This window comes from Giraffa tippelskirchi, chromosome 10 (genome assembly GCF_054371585.1).
Source record: "Giraffa tippelskirchi isolate mGirTip1 chromosome 10, T2T-mGirTip1v1.2.pri, whole genome shotgun sequence".
In the NCBI taxonomy this organism is placed as follows: domain Eukaryota; kingdom Metazoa; phylum Chordata; class Mammalia; order Artiodactyla; family Giraffidae; genus Giraffa; species Giraffa tippelskirchi.
The window spans coordinates 136,227,342-136,248,320 of NC_137284.1; the positions used below are offsets into that span (position 1 = coordinate 136,227,342).

The window sequence follows — 20,979 nt, forward strand, 5'->3', positions numbered from 1 at the left end:
GGAAGTTAGGAAGTCTCCAAGCCAATCCCTTCTTTAGGCATAGTACCTGGTAAATCAATACCCAGAGTAACCTCAAGGTCAGTTTGCTGCTGCTAAGTCGCTTCAGTCGTGGCCAACTCTGTGCCACCCCATAGACGGAAGCCCACCAGGCTCCTCCGTCCCTGGGATTCTCCAGGCAAGAACACTGGAGTGGGTTCAGGTCAGTTTAGGAGCCCACATATGCTGAATAGGGATCATAACCAAAAGGGAAGAATCTGCTAATCCCACATCCCCTAGACAGCAATCTGCCTGTATATCAATGATTATTTCAGCGACGGTTTTTCATTAAGAGATTTAAAGGACACTCATCACTGGAAAAAGAAAAAGAGGCTGGCAAGGGTCCGGTCGAGTTTAACTGTAAGATCAAGTCCTAGGAACAGTTCACCAAAGCAGCTTCTATATTAGCAGTGAGACTCTTAACAAGGCAAACACCTTTTGGAAATGTAGAAAGTGGATTACTGTGTTAACCTGCATGAACACCAGAAACATCTGAGTCAATGGTATGGGTACAGAAAACTTACCTTTTATCTCTTTCATGTTCATGCCTTTGAGAGCCTTTCCTGCTTCTAGGAGGTTTTTGAACTGAACAAAAGCAAAACCACGCATCTTTCCATCTGTGTGCAAACATAACAAAGAAATTAGAGGTAGCAGGAGGAACCAACAGACACTAAGAAGGACTATATGGCAACCTGGACCGGCGAGAAGGCTCAAATCCTGTCAGCCAGTCAGCCCCCTGCCCAAAGCAAGAGACTTTATCCTGCTGACGCTAGCCTGACACAGGCTCGGGGAGAGCAAAGCATTTAACTTGTCTTCTAAAAGGAGTTCTGATCTAACTAAACATACCATCCAGGGAATAAACACTGTTCTGCGTCCAGCACTATGCTTGATACCTTATATATATCATATCATCTGGGGCTTGGAGAGTATGACCTGAACCTTGTATTTCTATTTCAAATAGTGTTTAGTTGAAAGGTGACGTGGAAAAACACCATTATGTAAAATAATCTAATCCACACAAAATAAAGGTTGGCAGGTACCTGGTTTCCTGGGGATATTTACTTCCAGGGTAGTTCCAAACTGAGAAAATACTGTCTTCAAGTCATCTTCTGAGCACTGAAGTGGAAAAGTGAGAAGGAAAGAGATGTTATTACGGCAAATAAATATAAAACATCAACTATTAAGTTAGTTCACTGGGAAGAGCTTCAGTATTTTTACTCCTTTTAAAATTTTGAGACTAGGACATCAAATGGTCCAAAATAGAGGACATCCTTCTTTGTACCTAAAAGGTAAAAAGGACAGACATGAGAGCACTTTTCCTCCTCTCCCATTCTCAGCAGTAATTTCCCCAAAAGGAAGACATCTTCACGCTTTCTGTCCTCAATAAGTTCTTGGTTATACAGGCCCATTTTCTGAATTCAATGCTGCTAAAGTTCATTTTCAGGAGGAATGAAGCCCAATCATACCACCCTGATGGGGAGTTCAATCAACAAGCAGGCCTTGGCTCCAAGAGCCTTCAGAACACTCACTGTTAGTTTTCTCTCTCTTACCTTAAAGCTCAGGTTTCGAATAATTAATCTGGCTTTCTTATCTGCCACTTTGGCTTTTTTAGGCTTCAGCTCCTTCTTCGGGGACTCTGAATTTGCTGAAAAATAACAGGCAATGAAGTAAGTCTGTGATCCTCTCAGCCCAGAATATCACAGGAAAGAAGTACTAGCAACAGAAGGCATTTATCACAGGGTTAAGTACGGCAATGCCCAGCAACACCAGGTTTTCCAAACTCATAAGTAAACAAAAGACTAAGATGAGTAACAAAACACACTGGATGATTCTGGACATCAAAATAAAATTCAGGAAGCTTTTAAGTCTAGATGCTACCCCCAGCCAATCCACTGTCCCCTCAATCCTGGGGGAAAACTCCTTTCAGTTACTAGAAACTCACCAGTTTTCCCCTTTTCCTTGGACTTATTTCTCAGTTTTTTCTTGGCAATGGTCACGTTGATCTTACAGCCTTCAAAGGTGGTAATCTCCTTGAGGGCCCTCTGAACATCCTCCAGCATAGAAAAAGTGACATAGCCGAAGCCTCGACATGCCTTACTCCCTGGAACAGTATGGGGGGAGGGATTAACGGTAAGCCAAAATCTCTAAACCAGTGAATTCTCACAGCCCTAAACTGGCAGATATACAACCAGGCCAGCCAGTTATCAGTTGGCCAAAGTTCTCAAGAGGGATAGAGACAAGATTAACATGCGAGGCCCCCCCACCCCCTTTTTCCTCAGAAATTATTAGGCTTCCTCTTCTAATGTGGTGTCTTGGCTGTTAGCTCCCTTTCTTCCATCTTTCCTGGTAATCTCAAGAATACGGAGGACCCATAATATGCATTATACCTCCAAAGAAGAACTCAACATCACACAGAACAAAACATCACCAGAGAAGGTAGGAAAGATAAGTATGGTAGCTTCAAAAACTACAATGAAATAATTCAGTTACCCCTCTTCAGAATAGAGGACAGATCAGCAATGAATGCTGGGGGCCCTAAGAAAAGAACCTTAAACAATAAACACTGCTTCAGGAGCCTGCAGATACTATTACCATTATTACCAAGCCTTAGAAATCAATATCAAATTAAACCTTTCCAAAGCAGCTGTAAATCTCTTATCTCATTTTGTCAGAAGGGAAAAGCCAATATTATCTTCGCTTTTTTCCAAAGGAATTGTTGAAGATGAACAGTTGCAAATATCAACTGTAACCCACCATTGCCCTTTCTGGTATGCTTTTTTTTTTTTAGTTTAATATTTTTGTGTAGTAAAATTTTACATAATTTACTGCATCAAAAAAGAAAAAGACAGACCAAGCAGTCTTGCTACTACCCAAAAAAGAAACAAAACTCCACATGCTCTCCTTTACAACTACACCCTAGCCTGCTTTAGGGTGCAAGCCTTCTAACACAGGACGCTGAGCCACATAAACTAGTTAAAGCTGACATCTGGCACTAGGAAAGCATACTATATTTCTTTATCCTTGAAACTCCTTCTCACAAAAGCCTGCCCACTCACCTTTCAGAAAACAAGAACAAGAAAAATCAGGGCCCTTCCTGATCATTACAACCAAAAATAAAAAGTTGCTGAAACTTGAAGGAGTTTGCTGACAAAATAAAAGCATGTGCTCACAAAAACACCGTCCATTATAAACAATTACAACAATCCTGTGAAATTATTCCCATCTTAAAGAGGGTAAGTGGCAAGTTCAAGTCACCACTACTGGTAAAACCTCATCCGCCACCCCCTCCCTCCCATCCTTTGAAGTAGAGTACTCAATACATTTGGCTGTCTAGACAGGAAAGCACAGTTTTGTTGTTGTTGCTGTTTAAAGGGAATAGGAGCTTTTGTTAAAGATGCTGACTATGTACATAAGCTACAGGTAAGGTTACACGTAGCCTATATTCTGAGGACCCAAAGGAGAATTCCCATTCAAAGGCCTGCTCTTCCCTGGAACGCAACCAACCATTGTAGAGCAGTGTTTCTCAGACTGGTTTAATGACCGACAGTAACAAATGTAATTTATAGTGGACCCAGTTGTTTATATACTTGAAAAAAAAAAAGTCGTACGAAAACTTCTCCTTTACCATGTATAGATATACTCCTATTTCACAAAAAAAAAAAAAACTCCAGTCATGAACCACTCAAGACCCACAAATGGACAATGATCTGCCGTTTGAGAAACACTTCTGTGCAGCACTCTCACTCTCTCACTCGCCCATGTCTATACTTAAAATGAGAAAGGCCCCAGCTGTGTGTATAGCAATCAGAGCCATGTCAATGATCTTAAATCTAATTTCTGTTACTAACAAAATAGAAGATAAGGATGGAGTGATTATTAGCGCACTGTTAGCCTGCCTACTCACACACTCTGATACCATGGGGGAAAAGAGGGGTACCCAAGATATTACTTCAAACCAGTTTCTAGCCTGAAAGGCAAGAAGGCAGCCACCTACAGCGACAGATTGATGACTTGGAAGGAAGCTAAATTTATGTTCTGGGCAACATCAGGTGCCATGTAATATAGTCTAGCCAAGAAGAAATGCTTCTACAATTAAAACCCTTACAATTCTTACTCATTCTAATACATGCTAACCCTCCTTCATAGTGATGCCATGAACATCAAATAGAATGAGAGGCATATGGCAGTATTCCACAAGTCAAGTAAATACCTCCCGTGGCTCAAGTCAAAACACTTGGAGTCAGACTTGACACTTTTTTTCTCAGACCCCAAATTTGATCCAATCATGTTTTACCCTCTTCGCTGCTAGAGCACCTAGTCCAACCCCATGACCTTTCACCTGGATTACCACAAGAGCCTAATAACTGGTCTCCTGGCTCCTGTCCTATTCTTAACAGCCTATTCTCAGCATGGCAGCCTCAGAGAATCTTTCAAAATGCAAGGCAGATCATATTCCCTGCTCCCTGCTCAAAATCAGTGGTTTCCTAACTCAGAGTAAAAGTCAAAGTCCTCTCAACGGCCTGTAAGGTCCTACAAGATCTGGAAGGACCAGATGGCATCTGCTAATTCTCTTTCCTTCATTCAGTGCACTCCAGTAACCCTGGTCTCGTCTATATTCCTCCAATATACTATACGCACTCCTCTTCAGTATCCTTGAGCTCCCTCTGCCTAAGCTGTTCCTCGCACTGAGAAACACAAGTTCACTCTCTCACATCAGTAAGGTTTCCCCTGTCTATTCTTCACTCCTCTACAGCTTCCCCACCACCACCACACACACCTACAGAGACTCCCTGTCTTTGTTCCCTGACTTATTTTTCTCCTCAATATTTATCACCATCATCACTATATATTTTGCTCATTGGCCGTCTTTCACTTCGTGAACACAGAGCAAGGCTTTTGGTCTGTGCACTACTGTATCCCGAGGACCTACAACAGTTGCCTGGAACCTAGTAAACATTCAATTAATATTTACGGAATATATAAATGGGTGAATGAGTAACATACTGGTTAAGAGCTCGCGGTCTGGTGATCAAATTCTGAATCCACTGCTTACTAGCAGTACGAACTTAAGCTGAAGTTACTAAATTTCCCTAAGCCCTAGATTCCTCATCTGTAAAATGGAATTTACTCTCCACCCAACAAGACTGATGGGGAAATTAAACAAGGTAACAGATGAAACTCAAGCACCACACCTGGCAATCAGCTGCTTCTCAGTAAGTCTTAGTGGTGTTTTATTAAGTTCAGTTCAGTTCAGTTGCCCAGTCGTGTCTGACTCTTTGCAACCCCATGGTCTGCAGCACGCGAGGCCTCCCTATCCATCACATTTATTAAGTTATTCACTAATAAATGAGATCTTATATGTGAGCGCGCATAATAAACAGGAAGCCTACATAAACTTGACTTGACTTTCAGAAACGGCTCCTATGGATTCATCTACAGTAGAGTCTGTATGGAAAAGAAATTCAACTTTCAAGGCCTTTCATTTAAGGGCTCACTTAAGGCTGAGAGAGTGTCCTCTGCCCCTATCCGGCTCCCAGAAACCCCAACTCTGTTCTCGATCGCCCCGCCCCCTACCTTTTTCAGTCACCACGAAGCACTGCTTGACCGGCCCCACCTGACTGAAAAGCTCCTCCAGTTGCTCGCTGCGAGCCGAGGGCGGGAGGCGGCCCACAAACAGAGTCAGTCCGGCCATGAGGCCGAGAATCAGGCGCGCAAAGTCGCGCACGCGAGTCAAGTAATTGGCTTTAGTAAGCGGACCACGCTTACAAAAGTTGCCGTGAGACTCCGGAAGTGCGCGTCACTCAAAAGAGTCCGGAGGAAGACGTAGTAGAAAGGGAAAAATCATTCCGGAAGGGAAGAAAAATCGTGCCGCCTGAGGGCGGAGCTTCTTGAGCGGGGCTCCACCCCCTAACCCGAGTACCGCCCCCGCCTCTGTAGGGAAATTTGGCTTCGCTTAGTTTCTAGGCTTATTACAATCTAACCTGCTGGGGATCGATACCAAACTCAGCAGGGCAGGCCGGAGAAGCTGTTTTTGCTCTGGGTCTAACCCAGGATCTGACATATAGTGGATGTTTAATAAATATTTTCTAAAGTGCCTGTGTTCCAGGATCCAGGAGCACCCAGATTACGTGCATAAAACACAGCCATAATGCAAATCAACACAAGTAATCACATATATCATTCGAACAAATCTCCAATTCTCAGAGAATGTGAGACATCTGTCACACTTTAACAGATAACTGTATCTGTGCCTTTAACACTTCGCTGACAAATTATAGCTATTAAGGTTCAAATAGGCACAGGTCATACATAATCATTCTTTCAAAAAATATTTACTGAGCTCCTACTATGTGCCAGGCGCTAAAGATAAAATTGATGAGCTAAAAAAGACAGGGCTTCTGTCTTCATGGAGAATAGTCTTGTGGAGATAGACAAACATCAGTACAAAAAAAAACTTACAAGTAAATCAAAGCCTGCACCATGCAAGATTACAAGAGAACACACCCAGAACAAGCAATACATCCAGCTTACACAGACCTGGAACCCAGGTCTTCCCAGAGACAGCTTTCCTCAGGTCAGCTTATCAGATGGACCCAAGGCTGAGTAATCTCACTGGCCAGGAGATCTGGGTGCTCTTGGATCCTGGAACACAGACAGTGTTTGCCATCCCATTGGGCTCAGGAACTGACCTGTGTGCAAGACTGCGGCACCCTGCAGAACGTTTGTACAGAACAAAAGTACCCAATGCGATTTTTCGGTAATAACTTTTAAACGGTATAACCTGAACACAGGGTAGTTAGAACATTCAAAAAGTACAAAAGGTACAGTGAAAATGGTTTCCCTTTCTTCTCAAACCCCATCTACTTTCCACACATTTTGGATTGGTGGATAACTGGTTGATAGCAACGTGGGGAAAGGGAAAACGTTTAACATTAGATTTATGAAACCCTAACTCCACGTATGTTATGCTTAAAAGAAAATGCCACAGTTATTTTTAAACTCATAACTCAGCACAGGAAGTATTGAAATATGAAACAGATTTATAAGGGCATGGGTTAATTCCATCCAGGACAAAGAGAGACAAATAGACAAAGGAAAATGTACCCTTTGAATAAAGTTGGTTCAGAATTCCACATTTCTCCTTTATTTTCTCCTCCTCTCCTGCCCCCTCACCACCTTAGAAATCAAAATTTCATACCCAAAGTCTAAATTACAAGCGTCAGGGCCCTAGCTGTGGGGACACTTTCCCAGTCCTGGCTGCAGTGTGCACTGGGGAGAGAATCCTGAGAAGGCTGCTCCAGTATCCCTTTGGGACACCCTTTACAGTGTTAAGTTGGAGATGCTTTGGACCCAAACCTTCCCTAAAGAACAAAAAGAAACTGTGGTCCTGTGCCCATCAGAGGGCAGCAGCCACCCACAGTGCAGAGGAGTTCCATGCCCCTAGAGAAGGAAAACAGTGCAGCTGACCCTTTGTACTCTTCCCAACTTTCAGACCTGACTCCCCATCTCAGTCTCCCAGTCTCAGCCTCAGCCCCATCCTCTCCTATTCACTCATATCAGGAAGGCCATGCGGTTCTTCAATCAGGAATATTTGCTCATTCATCTATCCAGGACACATGCAGGGTTCTTTATTAAATAGTTGTGGTACCCTGCACCACATCAGCAACGTGGCTTCCAGGGGAAATAAACTGCTGGACTCTCTCTCATCCATCACTTGCAAGAGCCTGGAAAGGAAGTTGGAGAGGGCTGGGCTATACTCAGCCAGCCTCTCCCAAGCTCCATCCTTTTGGCTTCATTCCCACTTGCAAGCTAAACATTCTTATAATACTGTGTACTTCTCATTCTTAGCACTTTTCTCCACTGTAATTAATTATTTGTATTATTGGAATTACTTATATGATGTGCTCTTTAATGTCTACTTTCCCCCAAAGAGCTTCAGCCTCATGAGTTCAGGACTGTTGTCCACCTAGGTCACCTTTTTACTCCCAGCATCTAGCACATTGTAAGAACCCAATAAAATAAAGAGATTGAATGAATGAAGATGGGTTTGTCTCTCAGCCTCCCACAGTACTAAGAACTGGAACTGAGGGTGTATGTATTACATCCTGGTCTACCCAGGCTCTTCTGGGAAACTGCTTTGGGTTAGGAAGAGCTGAGGCATGAGATAAAAGGGAAGGTTTGTCTCACTAAAGCCTCAGCCTCTTGATCAAGTCAAAGGGCTTAGCTGATTCTCACTGAGGAAAATCAAAGAAATGATGGAGCTGATGGACACCAAGCTCTATTCCCTCACCCCACCCCCAACTCACCAGCCCCATTCAGAATGTCCAGACAGAAAAGGAGCTTGTGTGTATGTATGTGTGTGTGTAAGAGAGAGAGACAGAGCACGTGGGTCTCAGACTGCTTTGCTGGGAAGTGTGTGCCTGAACTCTAGGACCCTTGGTGGGAAGAGTGAGTGAGAGCAGCTGGCAACCATTACAATGAGGAAAAGACAGCAGAGAGGAGTTGAGTGTGAGCAGAGGCAGATGGAGGTGTATGTGGGGAAGAAAAGAAACAATTTCTCAGAACAGCAAGCACCCCTTCCATGACACAAAGCAGCTCTGAGGCTGGGGCCGCTACAGCCACTACGACACCAGTGAGAAATGCCTGTAATTAGGAGGATGGCAGTTCTCTGGGCCTCAGCCCAGAGTGACGATGCAGCAGGAATTTCTGAGCCAAGCTGAGCCAGGTGATGGAGAAGACACAGTCAGAACCACTCGGGTCCCATCCCTCAGCAGTGCCTGCCCTATCCTCCTCTCATTTTCTTCCCTACTATGACCCTCACTAACTCCCCTTCTCCTTCTGAGGTTCCAAGCCCTGGATGCTCCTTTCAGCCAAGACAGAGCTTCAGGGGCAAGCTGAATTCTTCCACTAGAGCATTAGACCTGGTCTGGTGAGCGCCCCACCCCCTCCCAGCCTGCTTCCCTCTTGGCTCCCTTGCTTCCCTTCTCAAATCCTCATGAGCTGATGAGCAGAGTTGGAAGAAAAACCATTCCTATTCCTGTTTTTCCACTTCAAGCCTAGTATGTGTGCCCCTGTGGGCCTCCCTGTGATGTGCAGGACATCTGCCAAAACACTGCCAGAATTTCGTTCTAAAATCTACAACTCTGTTTTAGTGCCACTCTGAACTTACTGCATTTGAGCCAAATGACAAATGCACACTACAGAGCTCAGAGTCAAATGCCCTGGACAAGGGAGGGATTCCAGAGTGCCTGGTGGCTGGATATATTCATGGGTCTCTGCACTGTGAGTTCTGCTTTGGTGGGTAGGATGGTGCTGGGGCTTGGGGAAGACAGGCTTTCCCCAGGGAGGCTCTGCACCTGTGGGAGATGAATGTTCTCCAGGGAAGAGGGTTGTGAGTGCAGACTTGAAGAGGTCCTGTTGGTAGATGGAGCAAGCAATTTCTTCTGTGAATCCAAAAGGCCTCTGTGAATTCCTCTGGGTATGCGGCAGGGAGATTGCTGGGAATCCCAGCTCAAAGTGATCATGCTCTTGAGATGCGTATCAATGTTTCCATGAAGGACTTTGCCACTAACTAGTCCCTAACCAGTTGTCCCCCAGGATATGAAGCCAGGTCCCTAGGAATACAGACATTTCCACCAACTACTGCAGAGTTTCTGCCTCACCTCTCAGGGCTGTGTTCCATCTCTGAAAAGCCACTTCCTGGGGAGTCAGAAGGATCTTCAAGGGGCCACTCCCAGGCCACTCCCAGGACCTTCGCTCATCCCGATGGGCCATGGAGCCATCTATGGGGAAAGGTTATGTGCAGGACAAGACTCCTTTCAGTCAGGAGTCACTAGGGTCTGAGATGGACCCACCCCACCCAAACACTGCTTCTCTTCCCATTCTCACAGAACCACTGCTGCTGTTGCCTCATCTAGGTTTTTCCAAGAAGGTCAGACCTTTCTCCTCTGAAAATATTTTATTGATAAATTAACTCTGAAAGCGTTCACCTCCCACCCAACTGCTGCAGAGTCTCCTAGATGGGCCATGGACCCTTCTACGGGGAAGGATCATGTGGAGGACATGGGAGTCTCACTCAGCAGGGATGGGATTCCTGGGCGTAGCAGAGGTGGGTCTGGGGCCAGAGGTGGGTCCTGAGGTCTTCTAAGGACAGCCCCTCTCACTCAGCACCAGAGTGGGAAGTGGTGGTCTGGAGTGGAGCACCTTGGAGCTTTATTGCTGGTGAATGCCAAGGACAGTGGGACCCCTGCCAGCCTAGAATTGCAGCTGAGGGCATCAGCGCCCCAGGGCTCCAGAGAAGGTGGCACTAGTTCCCCATCAACAGAGCCTGGCTGCTGACCCACCCATCCAGGGATCTCTGGATGGGAAAGGAAGCCGGGAGAGGTATCTGAGCCAGGCAGGATTGGGGAAGGGTTACAGTGTGCAGGTCTCGGGTGGGAGGGTGGGGGAGGGCAGAACAGGCGCCAGAAGGGGGCGTGCGATCGGGGGTGGCTGGAGGGCCACCTCTTCACAAGTCTATGGTGTCGCTGCCCATGCTCAGCTCGTCAATCTGTCGGCAGGCGTCCAGGAATTGCTCCTGCAGCAAGGCTTCTTCGGCCTGCAGCTCAGGAGCAGGTTCTGGGGAGTCGCGGGAGGGTGGGGACAGGGCCTGGTAGGATCCTGAGGCCGGGAGGCTAGGGCTGCTTCCTGAGGGCCGCGGAGGGCTGAGGACGCAGACCAGCGGACAGCGCGGGGCCCTGTCCGGACTGGAGCACAGGAGCACGGACGAGCTGTCCCGCGAGAGTCCGCACAGCGAGCCGGATGAGGCGCTGCTGCCCACGGGCCAGGTCCCGGGAGAAGGGAGCTCGCGGGGTTCCCGGGAGCCAGGGGCCTCCCCAGCCCTCCCAATGGGCCCGGCCCCGGTCTGAGCCCCCAGCGAGGCGGAGCGGTAGACGCCCAGGCCCGGCAGAGCTTCTCCGAAGGCCGGGACCTGGAAGAGGCCGGGCGCCAGCAGGGCTTCGCTGCAGAGGGCCTCCTCGATGCTGCGCCGCAGGTTGATGGGGGAGGGCGGGCGGAAGTCCACGGTGTCATCGCTGCAGGGAGACGAGGCCGGGGAAGGCGCCGGGTGGGCGGCCGCGCCGTCGAAGCTCCGGCAGCCTCCTCCCTGGAGGAGGAGGTCGGGGCCCGGTCCGGCCAGGGCGCACAGCTGCAGCAGTTCCGCGTCGCCACGCGCGATGGCGCTCCCCAGCGGCTTCTTGTCCGGGGCCCCGGTGACCCAGCCTCCGGGCAGCAGCGGGGCGGCGTGGCCGGGGGACAGGCGGAAGAGCTTGGCCCAGCAGCGCGGCGGCATGCGGGGACTGCAGAGCGCCGGGTAGAGGCCCAGCAGCGCCAACGGGAGCGCGACGCCCACCTCGCCGAGCCGCAGGCCGAGCTGGAAGGCCCACCAGGGCCAGGGACCCTCCAGGCCAGGTTGGCCGCCGTAGCCCAGGGCGTGCAGCACCTCGTAGCCCTGCAGGACTCCGCTCAGCAGCCCGAAGGTGCCCGCCACCGGGGCCGTGCGCGCCGCGCGCCGCCAGGACTCGCGCGGGCCAAAGGGGCTGCGCGCCTGCGGGAGAGGCGTGGCGCCCTTGAAGCCGGCCCCTCCCAGGGGCGCTCCGGCTCGCCGCCGCCTGCCCCCCCAGCAGGAGAGCGCCAGCAGGAGCCCGGAAAGGAGGGCGGCGAGGAAGGCGTGCAGCCCGCGGGAGGCGAGCCGCAGAGCCCGCAGCGGGCGGTGGGCGGCGCTCCCGAGGGCAGCGGCGGCTGCCAGCCCCAACCCCAGGAGCAGCAGCGCGGCCAGGCCGGCGGGGCAGCGCGGCGGACGCGGCCGGGCCAGCAGCAGGCAGGCCAGGCCCAGGCCGGCGGCCAGGCAGGGCAGCGGGAGGTCCTGCAGCAGCAGCCAGGCCAGCGCCGGCAGCCTGTCGCGGTGCCCGTAGGCGTCGTAGAAAAGCGGGAAGGCCCGCGTGGTCCCCGCCGAGAGCAGGAGCATGTCCAGAAGCGCCAGGCATGGGGCGCCGGGCGGGCAGCGCCAGGGCAGGAGGGCCAGTGCCAGCAGCGCCAGCAGGGTCACCAGGCCGAAGAGCGCGCCTACCCCGTACACGTGGGCCTCCCAGGCCAGACCCCAGCGAGCCTTGGCCTCTGCCCAGTCGGCCTCCAGGGTCAGGAAGAAGAGGGGCAGGGGGGCCGCAGGCGGCTGCCCCTCACGTTCAGGCAGCTCTCTGATACTGCAGGACCCTGGCCCACACTCTGGCTGCACCGAAAGGTTCCCAAGGCTGGCAGGAGAGCGGTCATCCAGGCCAGAGGTGGGGGTGGTGGACTCTGTGGGCAAAGAATGTTCATCTGAGGCATTTGTCCAACCCTCCCTTTACCCACCATACAGCCAGTAGCCTGTATGCCAGTGGGAGTCCTCCTAACATCCAGGAAGGACTTGTGATAAATATGAGACTCAAGGACCTGGCTGCCCCTCACCGGCCCCTCTCATATCAAACTCCTCCAGAGTTTCAGCTCTCATCCCCTCCCCTCATCCCATCTGGCCCGGCTCCCAGCTTTGTTCAGTACACTGTGATTCCACTGAAAAGGGTTTTTCTTAAGAAGACACAGAATTTTACAAGTGGAGGGAGCTCTAGAAGCCCCCTCTAACTGAACCCTCCTGCCAGGAAGGAGGCGTCATGAGAACAAGGATTTTTGTTTGCTTTGCTCACATCTGAATACTCCTCCCTAAAACGTCCTGGCACAGAGTTGGCATTCAGCAGATACTCATTGAATACATGCCAGATGAAGATATTGGGGCTGCGCCAAGAGGCAAAGTGACTTGTCCAAGGTTACACATTAGCAGAGCTGCATCTAAAATCCACATCTGAGCACCAGTTTGAGCCCCTCTTCTTGATGGCACAGCAACCTCATAATACTACTTTGCTTATCTCCTGTTCTGCACCCCTGACTCCCATCTCACACCTTGGTGCTAGAAGGAGCTTCTCCAGCCTTTTTTCAATAGCTTCCCCCTGCTCCAAGTCTCTTCAGGGAAGGCGACCATGCGTGCATGTGCACGAGCGCACACAAACAGCAGAGGAAGTTATACTACCCTCCCGTTGCCAGCAATCTTTCGTATTCACTGGCCTTCCTGCCTGCCTCCAACCCTCAGCCTACCAATGGACATGGTCCCCATCCTGACTCAACTACAAGCCATTAGTCTGAGGCCCTTAATACTCCTTTGGTTTTCACCCCTTTTACAGAAGAAGGGGACGACAGAGGATGAGATGGTTGGATGGCATCACCGACTCAATGGACATGGGTTTGGGTAAACTCTGGGAGTTGGTGATGGACAGGGAGGCCTGGCGTGCTGTGATTCATGGGGTCGCAAAGAGTCGGACACGACTGAGCAACTGAACTGAACTGACAGAAGATGACATTGCGATCACTCCACTAGGTCTCAAGACTACCCTTGAACTCCCAGGAAGGAACAGTTGTGGGGATCATAGTGGGATAAAATGCCACCTTAGCGAGTGAGCCCCTCAGGTGCTACTCTCCTGAAACAAGAGAGGAGTGAGAAAGAGCTAGACCCAAGGATTTTCCTCCTGGCCAGGCAGCAAGGGAAGATGCTTCAGGCTAAACCTCCCTCCCCAACCTAGCAGGCTGGGCAGAAGCACAGCTGTGGGCAGGGATGGAGGCAGAAAGATGGTGGTAAAGGATGGGGGAGCCAGCTGGGGATGGGGGGGTGCACAGGAGACAGGTGTAGGATGAGGCAAGGAGGATCTCTTGACAAGCAGACCCCTGCCCCAACTGCCCGGCCATACTCAGCCCTGCCTCCGTAGGACAGAACAGGAAGGCCCCAGGAACACCCCCACCCCACCCCACCGCAGGCAGTGCCAGCTTGAGCTGAGGACATGCAAAACTGAGCAGTCCTGAGAACAAGGGAAAGGAGTGAGGGGGCCCGAAAGCAGTCCCAGAGAGAAGGGAGGGAAATGTAGAACTGGGCAGCTGGAGAGGGAGCTGCCAAAACATTACATATTTACAGCAGGCTGCCTGCTCAGTGGCAGCATGTTCCCTGGTTCCTGTCCCATCACATGCCTCGAGTCTGAAATGGGAAGAGCACAGGGCTGTGATGAGGATAAATGGCCAATGTGTGCAAAGCTCTTTGGAGAGCCTGGTGCATAATCAGCAATCGATATACAGCTGCTGTTGGTCTCATCATTATGGGCTAATGTTCATCACCCATCAATCATTGGTGTGTGTCCGTGTGAGTGTAACCATTTCTGGGGCCTCAAACTCATTCTTGATTTAACTAACAAAAGGCTGTTGTCCCTTATAAAGTCAACAGTTAGCCAAATCAGTGAACATCAACACACTGTCTCACTCTGTGAACCCTGTTTGAAGAACACCATTTGGATAGACTGACCATACCCAAACACCTACTGAAGACACAGCAGTGAATTAAATGGAGAATCATTCAGCTGGAACTGATGGTTTGCTGATGGGGTGGGGTGGGGCAGAGCCAGTCTGACAGCAGTGGGATCAAATACACACACACTCTCCCTCACCCCTCATGTTTTGGTCTCCTCAGATGCCCTTACATGACTACTGGAAAAACTATAGCTTTGATTATACGGACCTTTGTTGGCAAAGTAATGTCTCTGCTTTTTAATGTCTCTGTCTAGGTTTGTCATAGCTTTTCTTCCAAGGAGGAAGCGTCTTTTCATTTCATGGCTGCAGTCACCATCCACAGTGATTTTGGAGCTCAAGAAAATAAAGTCTGTCACTGCTTCCACTTTTTCCCCATCTATTTGCCATAAAGTGATGGGACTGGATGCCATGATCTTAGTTTTTTGAATGTTGAGTTTTAAGCCAGCTTTTTCACATTCCTCTTTCAGGTCCAAAGAGGAACTAGAGAAAAGAAGCCCTAGGGCCAAAGGTTAATTGTACCTACATTAGAAAGTTCCTAGAGAAGATACAGAGAGATTCCTTTCTCCCCTAACTACTTGGCACTACTCTGCTCAGAAGGTGCTGGCGTGAACGAAAAACCCTTTGGCCTTGTCTCCAGGAGGCCTGGAGCCCTCCAGGGTTTATCCAGGAGGAACAGCCAGGAAGAGACTGGCTTCCTGCAGCCGTCATTGAGGAGGGGGAAGGAGGGTGGGGCCACCAGCCGGCTGGGCTGCCTCTGATACTGTCCAGACTCATTAAACCCGCCTGCCCAGTGCTGTCACCAAGGCTGACAGACCGCCAGCCAGCCTCTTTACCTTGAGGCCACAGAGCCTGCCCCCAGCTCCACAGCAGCTCCTGCCGCTGCTGCTCACTGGGCTGGATGGGGAAGAGACGGCAGGCTTCCCACCCACATGCCCGGGAGTACTGGGACCGCTAGGGAGTGAACGACGGTCAGGTGCTCGACAGTCAGTTGCTGTGTTAAGTCTAGAGCTGGAAGAAGCTTGGGGACCAGTGGTTTCCACTGCTGCACCAGTTCCTGGTGTGGAGTGGCTCAGAGCATTCTCAGAGTTCGCCCTTTGCATGGCTCCCTTGGCTTCACCTACCAGAACCCCTCCCCAAGCAGTGTGTCCTCTGTCTTTTACAGTATGTGTTGTCCCATCACATTTTGGGGCCACAGTTGCAGTGTCTGAGAGGTATACCTGGAAGTATATTTGGAACACGATGGGGGGGGAAACCACGTTAACAGATACTATTTAATGAGCTAATACTTCATGACCAGCCTCATGCCCGAAATTTACATTACATGGAAGCTTTACGATAGCAAAATAGGCACTATTACTAAACCCTAGATATGTGAGAAAATTAAGGCTCAAAGAACTTAAATAGCCTGTCCAGCCATCATTGAGGAGGGGGAAGGAGGGTGGGGCCACTAGCCAGTTAGGAAGCAGATTGGGATTCAAAGCCAGGTCTCAAGATCCCACAGCCCCTGGTCTTTCCTCTGCACCACCAGCTTGTCTCTACGCATGTTCTGAAAGGCTCCCTTGACAAGGATGGTGTCTGTCTGCTCAGGGTCCTCTCTTCAATGTCTTCCCAATGAGGGGCCCTGCTCTGCCCATATGTGACAGCGTGTCATGTCAGATCAGATGGCAAAGGAGAGAGCCCCAAGCTCAGAGTGGGAGGGTGGGAGGCAGGGCAGGCAGATTGAAGTGGAGGGCGGGGTTAGTACTGAGGCTGTGGAAATCATGAAGGAGTTCCTGAGTCTGTTTGCCCTGATACATTTGTCTACATCCTGCTCTGTCTATGATTACAAAACTCCCAGAGGACTGCTATTTAACTCTGTGAGACCATCCTCAGCAACACTTGCTCTCAGACCATTAATATACATCTCCATGGTGATAATGAAGAGAATGGTGATCATGATGACAATCAACTAAAAGGATCCCAGAATGTCAGTGCGTGGCTAGCACGTAGTATGTGCTCAATAAATAATCGTCAAGTTCAAATGAATTGGACACTTACCTAGTGATGCTGTTGCAATTAACGTAGAGCTTAGAGAAGCAGCTGGGTCCAGTGGCCTTGGACTTGGAAGCTTTCTTTCCTGGGGGGGTGGGGGCGGGGACAGAGTGGTGCCAAAGAATCCTGAAAAGGGAGCACATAGGGCTAGAGTGTCAGCTGGGCATTGGCCTCTGGAGCTTTGGAGAAAATCAAGTCCTTTCTCAGAGCTTGACCAAAAGGGGACACTGTCCCAGGAATTGGAGCCACATGTATGTGTGTGTGCATGCTAAGTGGCTTCTGACTCCTTGCAACCCTAGGGACTGTAGCCAGCCAGGCTCCTCCAGCCAAGAATACCGGAGTGGGTTGCCATTTCTTTCCCCAGGGGGTCTTCCCCACCAGGGTTACCCCGTCTCTTCCATCTCCTGCATTGGCAGCAGGGTTCTTTACCACCAGCGCCACCTAGAAAGCCCAGCCACATGTATGTACTGTGCTGTGCTTCGTCGCTCAGTTGTGTCCGACTCTTTGAGACCCCATAGACTGTAGCCCACCAGGCTCCTCTGTTCACGGGGACTCTCCAGGCAAGAATACTGGAATGGGTTGCCATGTCCCCCTCCAGCGGATTTTCCCAACCCAGGGATCGAACCCAGGTCTCTGGCATTGCCTGCGGATTCTTTACTGTCTGAGCCACCAGGGAAAACCGAGGATACTGGAGTGGGTAGCCAATCCCTTCTCCAGGGGCATCTTCCCAACGCAGGAGTCAAACCAGCATCTTCTGCATTGTAGATAGATTCTTTACCAGCTGAGCTACCAGGGAAGCTCAGCCACATGTATACCAGAAGCTAAACTACAAGGGCCAAACCAGACTTTGTAGACAAAGAGGGCATTTCCCCATGGGAGCAGTGGCTGGTATCCCAGGGCCTAGGAGAAGGAATGCAAGCTCCCCTTAAGTCAGAGAAAAAAGGAGGCACTGTCATCTAGAGGTGTTCTATAAACGTTTGTTGCAGTGAAATAGACACTCACCTGGAGAATCTGAAACTCCAGAGGCAGAGCCTGGGGATGTAATTGGGCCTGGGGGGCTCGGGCCTGATAAGTTCCGGAGCGGGGACACTGTAGTGCCAAAGAACCCTGCAAAAGGAGCCCCATGCTGAAGCTTCCTCCTACCTGCCGGACGGCCCAGCAGCGGCTCTCCTCGGGAGGGGGTGAGTACTCACCAAAGGGTCCCAGGCGCCCAGCAATCTCTGCCAGGCTGGCCCGGAGGCTCGGCAGCAGGGGCAGCGTTCGATGCCCGAGCGTGGGGGCTGCACCTGCTCTCAGCGCCACATCGAACTTCAGCTCCAGCTCGCTCTGGAGGAGCCTGGGCGTGCTGGATGGAGGTGCTGTGGCTGTCAGAGCAGTGTCCCAGGTCACAGTGCCCATCCTGGGCCGATAGGGAGCAGTGGGCCTGTCAGCGGGCCTCGAGAGGAGGGATGAGGACTCCAGAGCAGGGGAGGAGGCCCACGGAGTAGAGCTGCCTTCAGCAGAGCCCCACTCTGGGGGAGAGTTTCCGAGAGAGCCCACCAGAAGTTCCCAAAGCGGGTCAGTCCTCAGCCCATCGGCCGCCTCTTCCTTGGACTCCCGGCTCGGCCTGGGAGAAAGTGCCTGGGTCTCTGTGACAGGGTTCCCCCAGACAGCAGCTGGTCCCCGAAGGTGGAATTTGAAGTTAAGTCCCAGGTTGAGAGATAGCATGGAGGCCTCACTCTGGGGTGGGGGGCTCAAAGTAGTGAGAGGGGCCCCTGGGACAGAGGAGGCAGGCTGGGGGCCCGCAGGAACAGCAAGCAGGACCCAGCAGAACAGCCCCAGCCCCAGATAGCCGTACCCTGCCATGGCCTGGTCGGGCCGCGAGCTTGAGTCTTCCGCACCTTTGAGCACGAAGGTCCTGGAGAGGGGAGAGGCGCTATGAGCCCTGGCGGGTTGGAATCTGATGCCCCCGAGAGAGGCTGCGGATCCAGGAGAAGCAGGTGGTGGGGGCAAGACACAAAGGCTTCTGCCCAAGGAGAGTGGCCAGCTTCTTGCTGAACATTCAGGCCCCAGCACCAGTCTCTCCCCTGCAGTTCCCCTTCCCTTCCAGCCAAGGCTCCTTCTCCCTAAGTGCCCACCCCCCACCCCCATCTGCTTAGCCTGAGGCCTGGGGTCTGACTTCATCCAGCTGCCCTCACCCTTGACTGGTAGCAGAGCACGTGGACTTGACTCCCAGACTCTGATCCCCTCCCTTCCTTTCTTCCTTCTTTCCTCCTTTTGCCCTAGAGTATCTGTTCAGGCCTACTACGTTCCGAGCACCCTTCTGGTAACAGAACTGTGAACAAGCTCCCCTCACAGATGAGTGTCCCCCTATTCCCACCCCTGCTCCAGTCTCACTCTCACTCAGACCCAGGGAGCCCTGGAGGGATAAAGCACAGGGTGAGTGATGGCAGAGGTGGAGAAGGTGGCTCTGGCCAGAGAAGCAGGGTGCCCTGGGCTGGCAGAAGCTCTATCCCTTCAGCCTTTTCCCTCTTCCCTGGGGCTTGGCTTGCTCTCCATCCCTTAACCCTAGAAGTACTGGGGGGAGGGACGGCCTGGCCATCTCTGGCTTCCTGGGGGGAAGATGGCCAGGCAGGCAAGCTGGACCAAGGGCTGGCTGCAGTAGACGCCTGACCCACCCCAGGCACACACAGCTGGAAGGGGAAGGGGAGGGGAAGCCAGGGGGCACACACGTGTACCCACCACTGTTACATCACACATACGGCCACACCTAGCACCCTGACCCACACTCACCTAGTCACCCTTCACACATCCCTGCGCCTAAGTGCACACACACACAAACACACACACATTCAGTCCTGCCAAGCCCCCTCCCTCCTACATGGGTTCAGATCCAAGCTCTGTGAGCTTCCAGCCTGCTTTGTCTCACACACACACACACACCCCTACCTCACAGACACACAGTATACACAGACACAGAGGCACACACACCCCTACACACACATTTGCACACTCGCAATACAGATACACATCACACACCATCACCCCCCCTCCACATGCACATTCCTACACACCCACCCCTACAGACAGGCACACGCACACACACACATACACGAGCGCACACACACACACCTCCCTCTCCCCCTGCCCAGACGGCAGACCTGCTCTCCCGCAGGCAGGCGGGTCTCCTCGGCCAAGTCCCCCGAAAAGGGGCGGTCGCGGCGACCCAGGCGCCCGGCTGGGCGACGCTCCGCCGAGTCTGGCCGGTGCTCCCGGCGCCCGAAGCCCCTTCGGCTCGTCCCGGTCACGGCGGCTTGGCTGACGCGCGGCCCCCGGTCTGGCGCGGCCCGGCCCCGGCCCGCAGCGCTGGCCCCAGGCGGGCGGCCCGGCCCGGCTCGGGCTCCGCGCTCCCACCCGCCGCGCCTCCTCCTGGCTGCGAGCCTCGCTCCCCGGCAGAGCCGCCCGCGCCGGGCTCCGCGGCAGCCGCGCTCTGCCCGCCCTCCCCGCCTCCTGCGCTCCCGCCCCGCGCGCCCGCCCTCTCCCCTCCTCCTTCCCCGGCCCGCGGCCCGCGGTCCGCCCCCAACCCGGTCGGCAGGCGGGCGCGCACCGCAGCCCCGAGCCACCGCTGCCGCCGCTCTGTGCCTGCTTCCCCACGCGCGCTCACTCACTCAGCGCTACCCGCCGGCCGGGGCGGGCGCCAGTGTTGCGCTCTCAGCCTGGTGCCGACAGCCGCACGCTCCCAGGGCAGCCCGTCACACACAACCACTCGAACGCCCTCCCCGGGAAACACCGCGGGCCAGAGTACCGCGTGCACACTCGTGTGCACACACACGCGCGCGCGCACACACAGGGCAGCCTGCCCAGGGTGGCACCCGGGCAAGAAAAACCACTATGTTTATTAAGCAGTGAGTGGAAAGTGTAATAAGCACGTCAACACCCCTTGTTTCATTAATCCCTGACAACTCTGTGGGTGTACCCATTTCACAGATAGGTACATTAAGGCTTGGGGGAAAAAAAACAACTCAAGAATTTGTCCAAGATGGCACAGCTGGGCAACCTGAACTCGGTCTCTCTGCTGTCTTCTCCGTCACCTGGTGGCTTTCAACAGTTGGAAGTGCCTCCAATATTTCATAGGTGAACAGACAAGTCTCAATCCGTGTGTAACATTTCTTTTTGCTAAGACTGATTTCTCAAAAAAAAAAAAAATACTTAAAGAGTTTCAGAAATGTCTCTCACGTTGTGAGAGGTGGTTTACAACTTGTTTCTAATAAGGGGCAAGAGGAGAACAGCAAAGTCAAAGAGTATTAGCCCAGGAATGTAAGAGCACCCAGGCCAGTGTGGAAGATTATTAAAGAGCAGGGCAGTCACTGTGGACATTTCAAGGGCCCTGTGGTTCTGTCACAGTGACTGATTTAAGTAGTACTGGCTGGTTTATGCAGACTTGAATCTCTAAGTCCCCAAAATGTTCCTATTTGAAAGTATCAGGAGAACATAAAACACAGTGGGTTCTCTGCACCA

General features: G+C 51.9%; 2 protein-coding genes across 8 annotated transcripts in view; both read right to left on the reverse strand.

The window, feature by feature from the left end:
* RBM28 (RNA binding motif protein 28) overlaps positions 1-5,830 on the reverse strand; it is a 35,122-nt gene extending 29,292 nt beyond the window's left edge. For 3 of the 4 annotated variants that reach the window (XM_081531212.1, XM_081531211.1, XM_081531213.1), the window contains exons 1-5: positions 5,611-5,830; positions 1,979-2,137; positions 1,587-1,681; positions 1,077-1,152; positions 561-653 (exon numbers count right to left, since the gene is read on the reverse strand). In XM_081531212.1, coding sequence (XP_081387338.1) covers positions 561-653; positions 1,077-1,152; positions 1,587-1,681; positions 1,979-2,137; positions 5,611-5,728 — 541 coding nt within the window. In that variant the 5' untranslated portion in view covers positions 5,729-5,830. The remainder of the gene's footprint in view (positions 1-560; positions 654-1,076; positions 1,153-1,586; positions 1,682-1,978; positions 2,138-5,610) is intronic. The other variant, XM_081531214.1, reaches the window with a different exon arrangement.
* A 4,145-nt stretch (positions 5,831-9,975) lies between these two features.
* Positions 9,976-20,253, reverse strand: PRRT4 (proline rich transmembrane protein 4). 4 transcript variants are annotated; one of them, XM_081531218.1, is made up of 6 exons: positions 18,660-19,152; positions 18,320-18,379; positions 17,676-18,088; positions 17,485-17,589; positions 16,489-16,608; positions 9,976-12,369 (listed from the first exon to the last, which is right to left on the reverse strand). In XM_081531218.1, exons 2-6 carry the CDS (start codon positions 18,325-18,327, stop codon positions 10,544-10,546), a joined length of 2,472 nt encoding a protein of 823 aa, XP_081387344.1. In that variant the 5' UTR covers positions 18,328-18,379; positions 18,660-19,152; the 3' UTR covers positions 9,976-10,543. The 4 variants fall into 4 exon arrangements, with proteins under 4 accessions (XP_081387344.1, XP_081387342.1, XP_081387343.1 ...); XM_081531216.1 differs by lacking the exon at positions 18,660-19,152 and adding an exon at positions 20,130-20,253 and having other exon boundaries at positions 17,676-18,379; XM_081531217.1 differs by lacking the exon at positions 18,660-19,152 and adding an exon at positions 19,623-19,942 and having other exon boundaries at positions 17,676-18,379.
* Between the last annotated feature and the right edge of the window lie 726 nt (positions 20,254-20,979).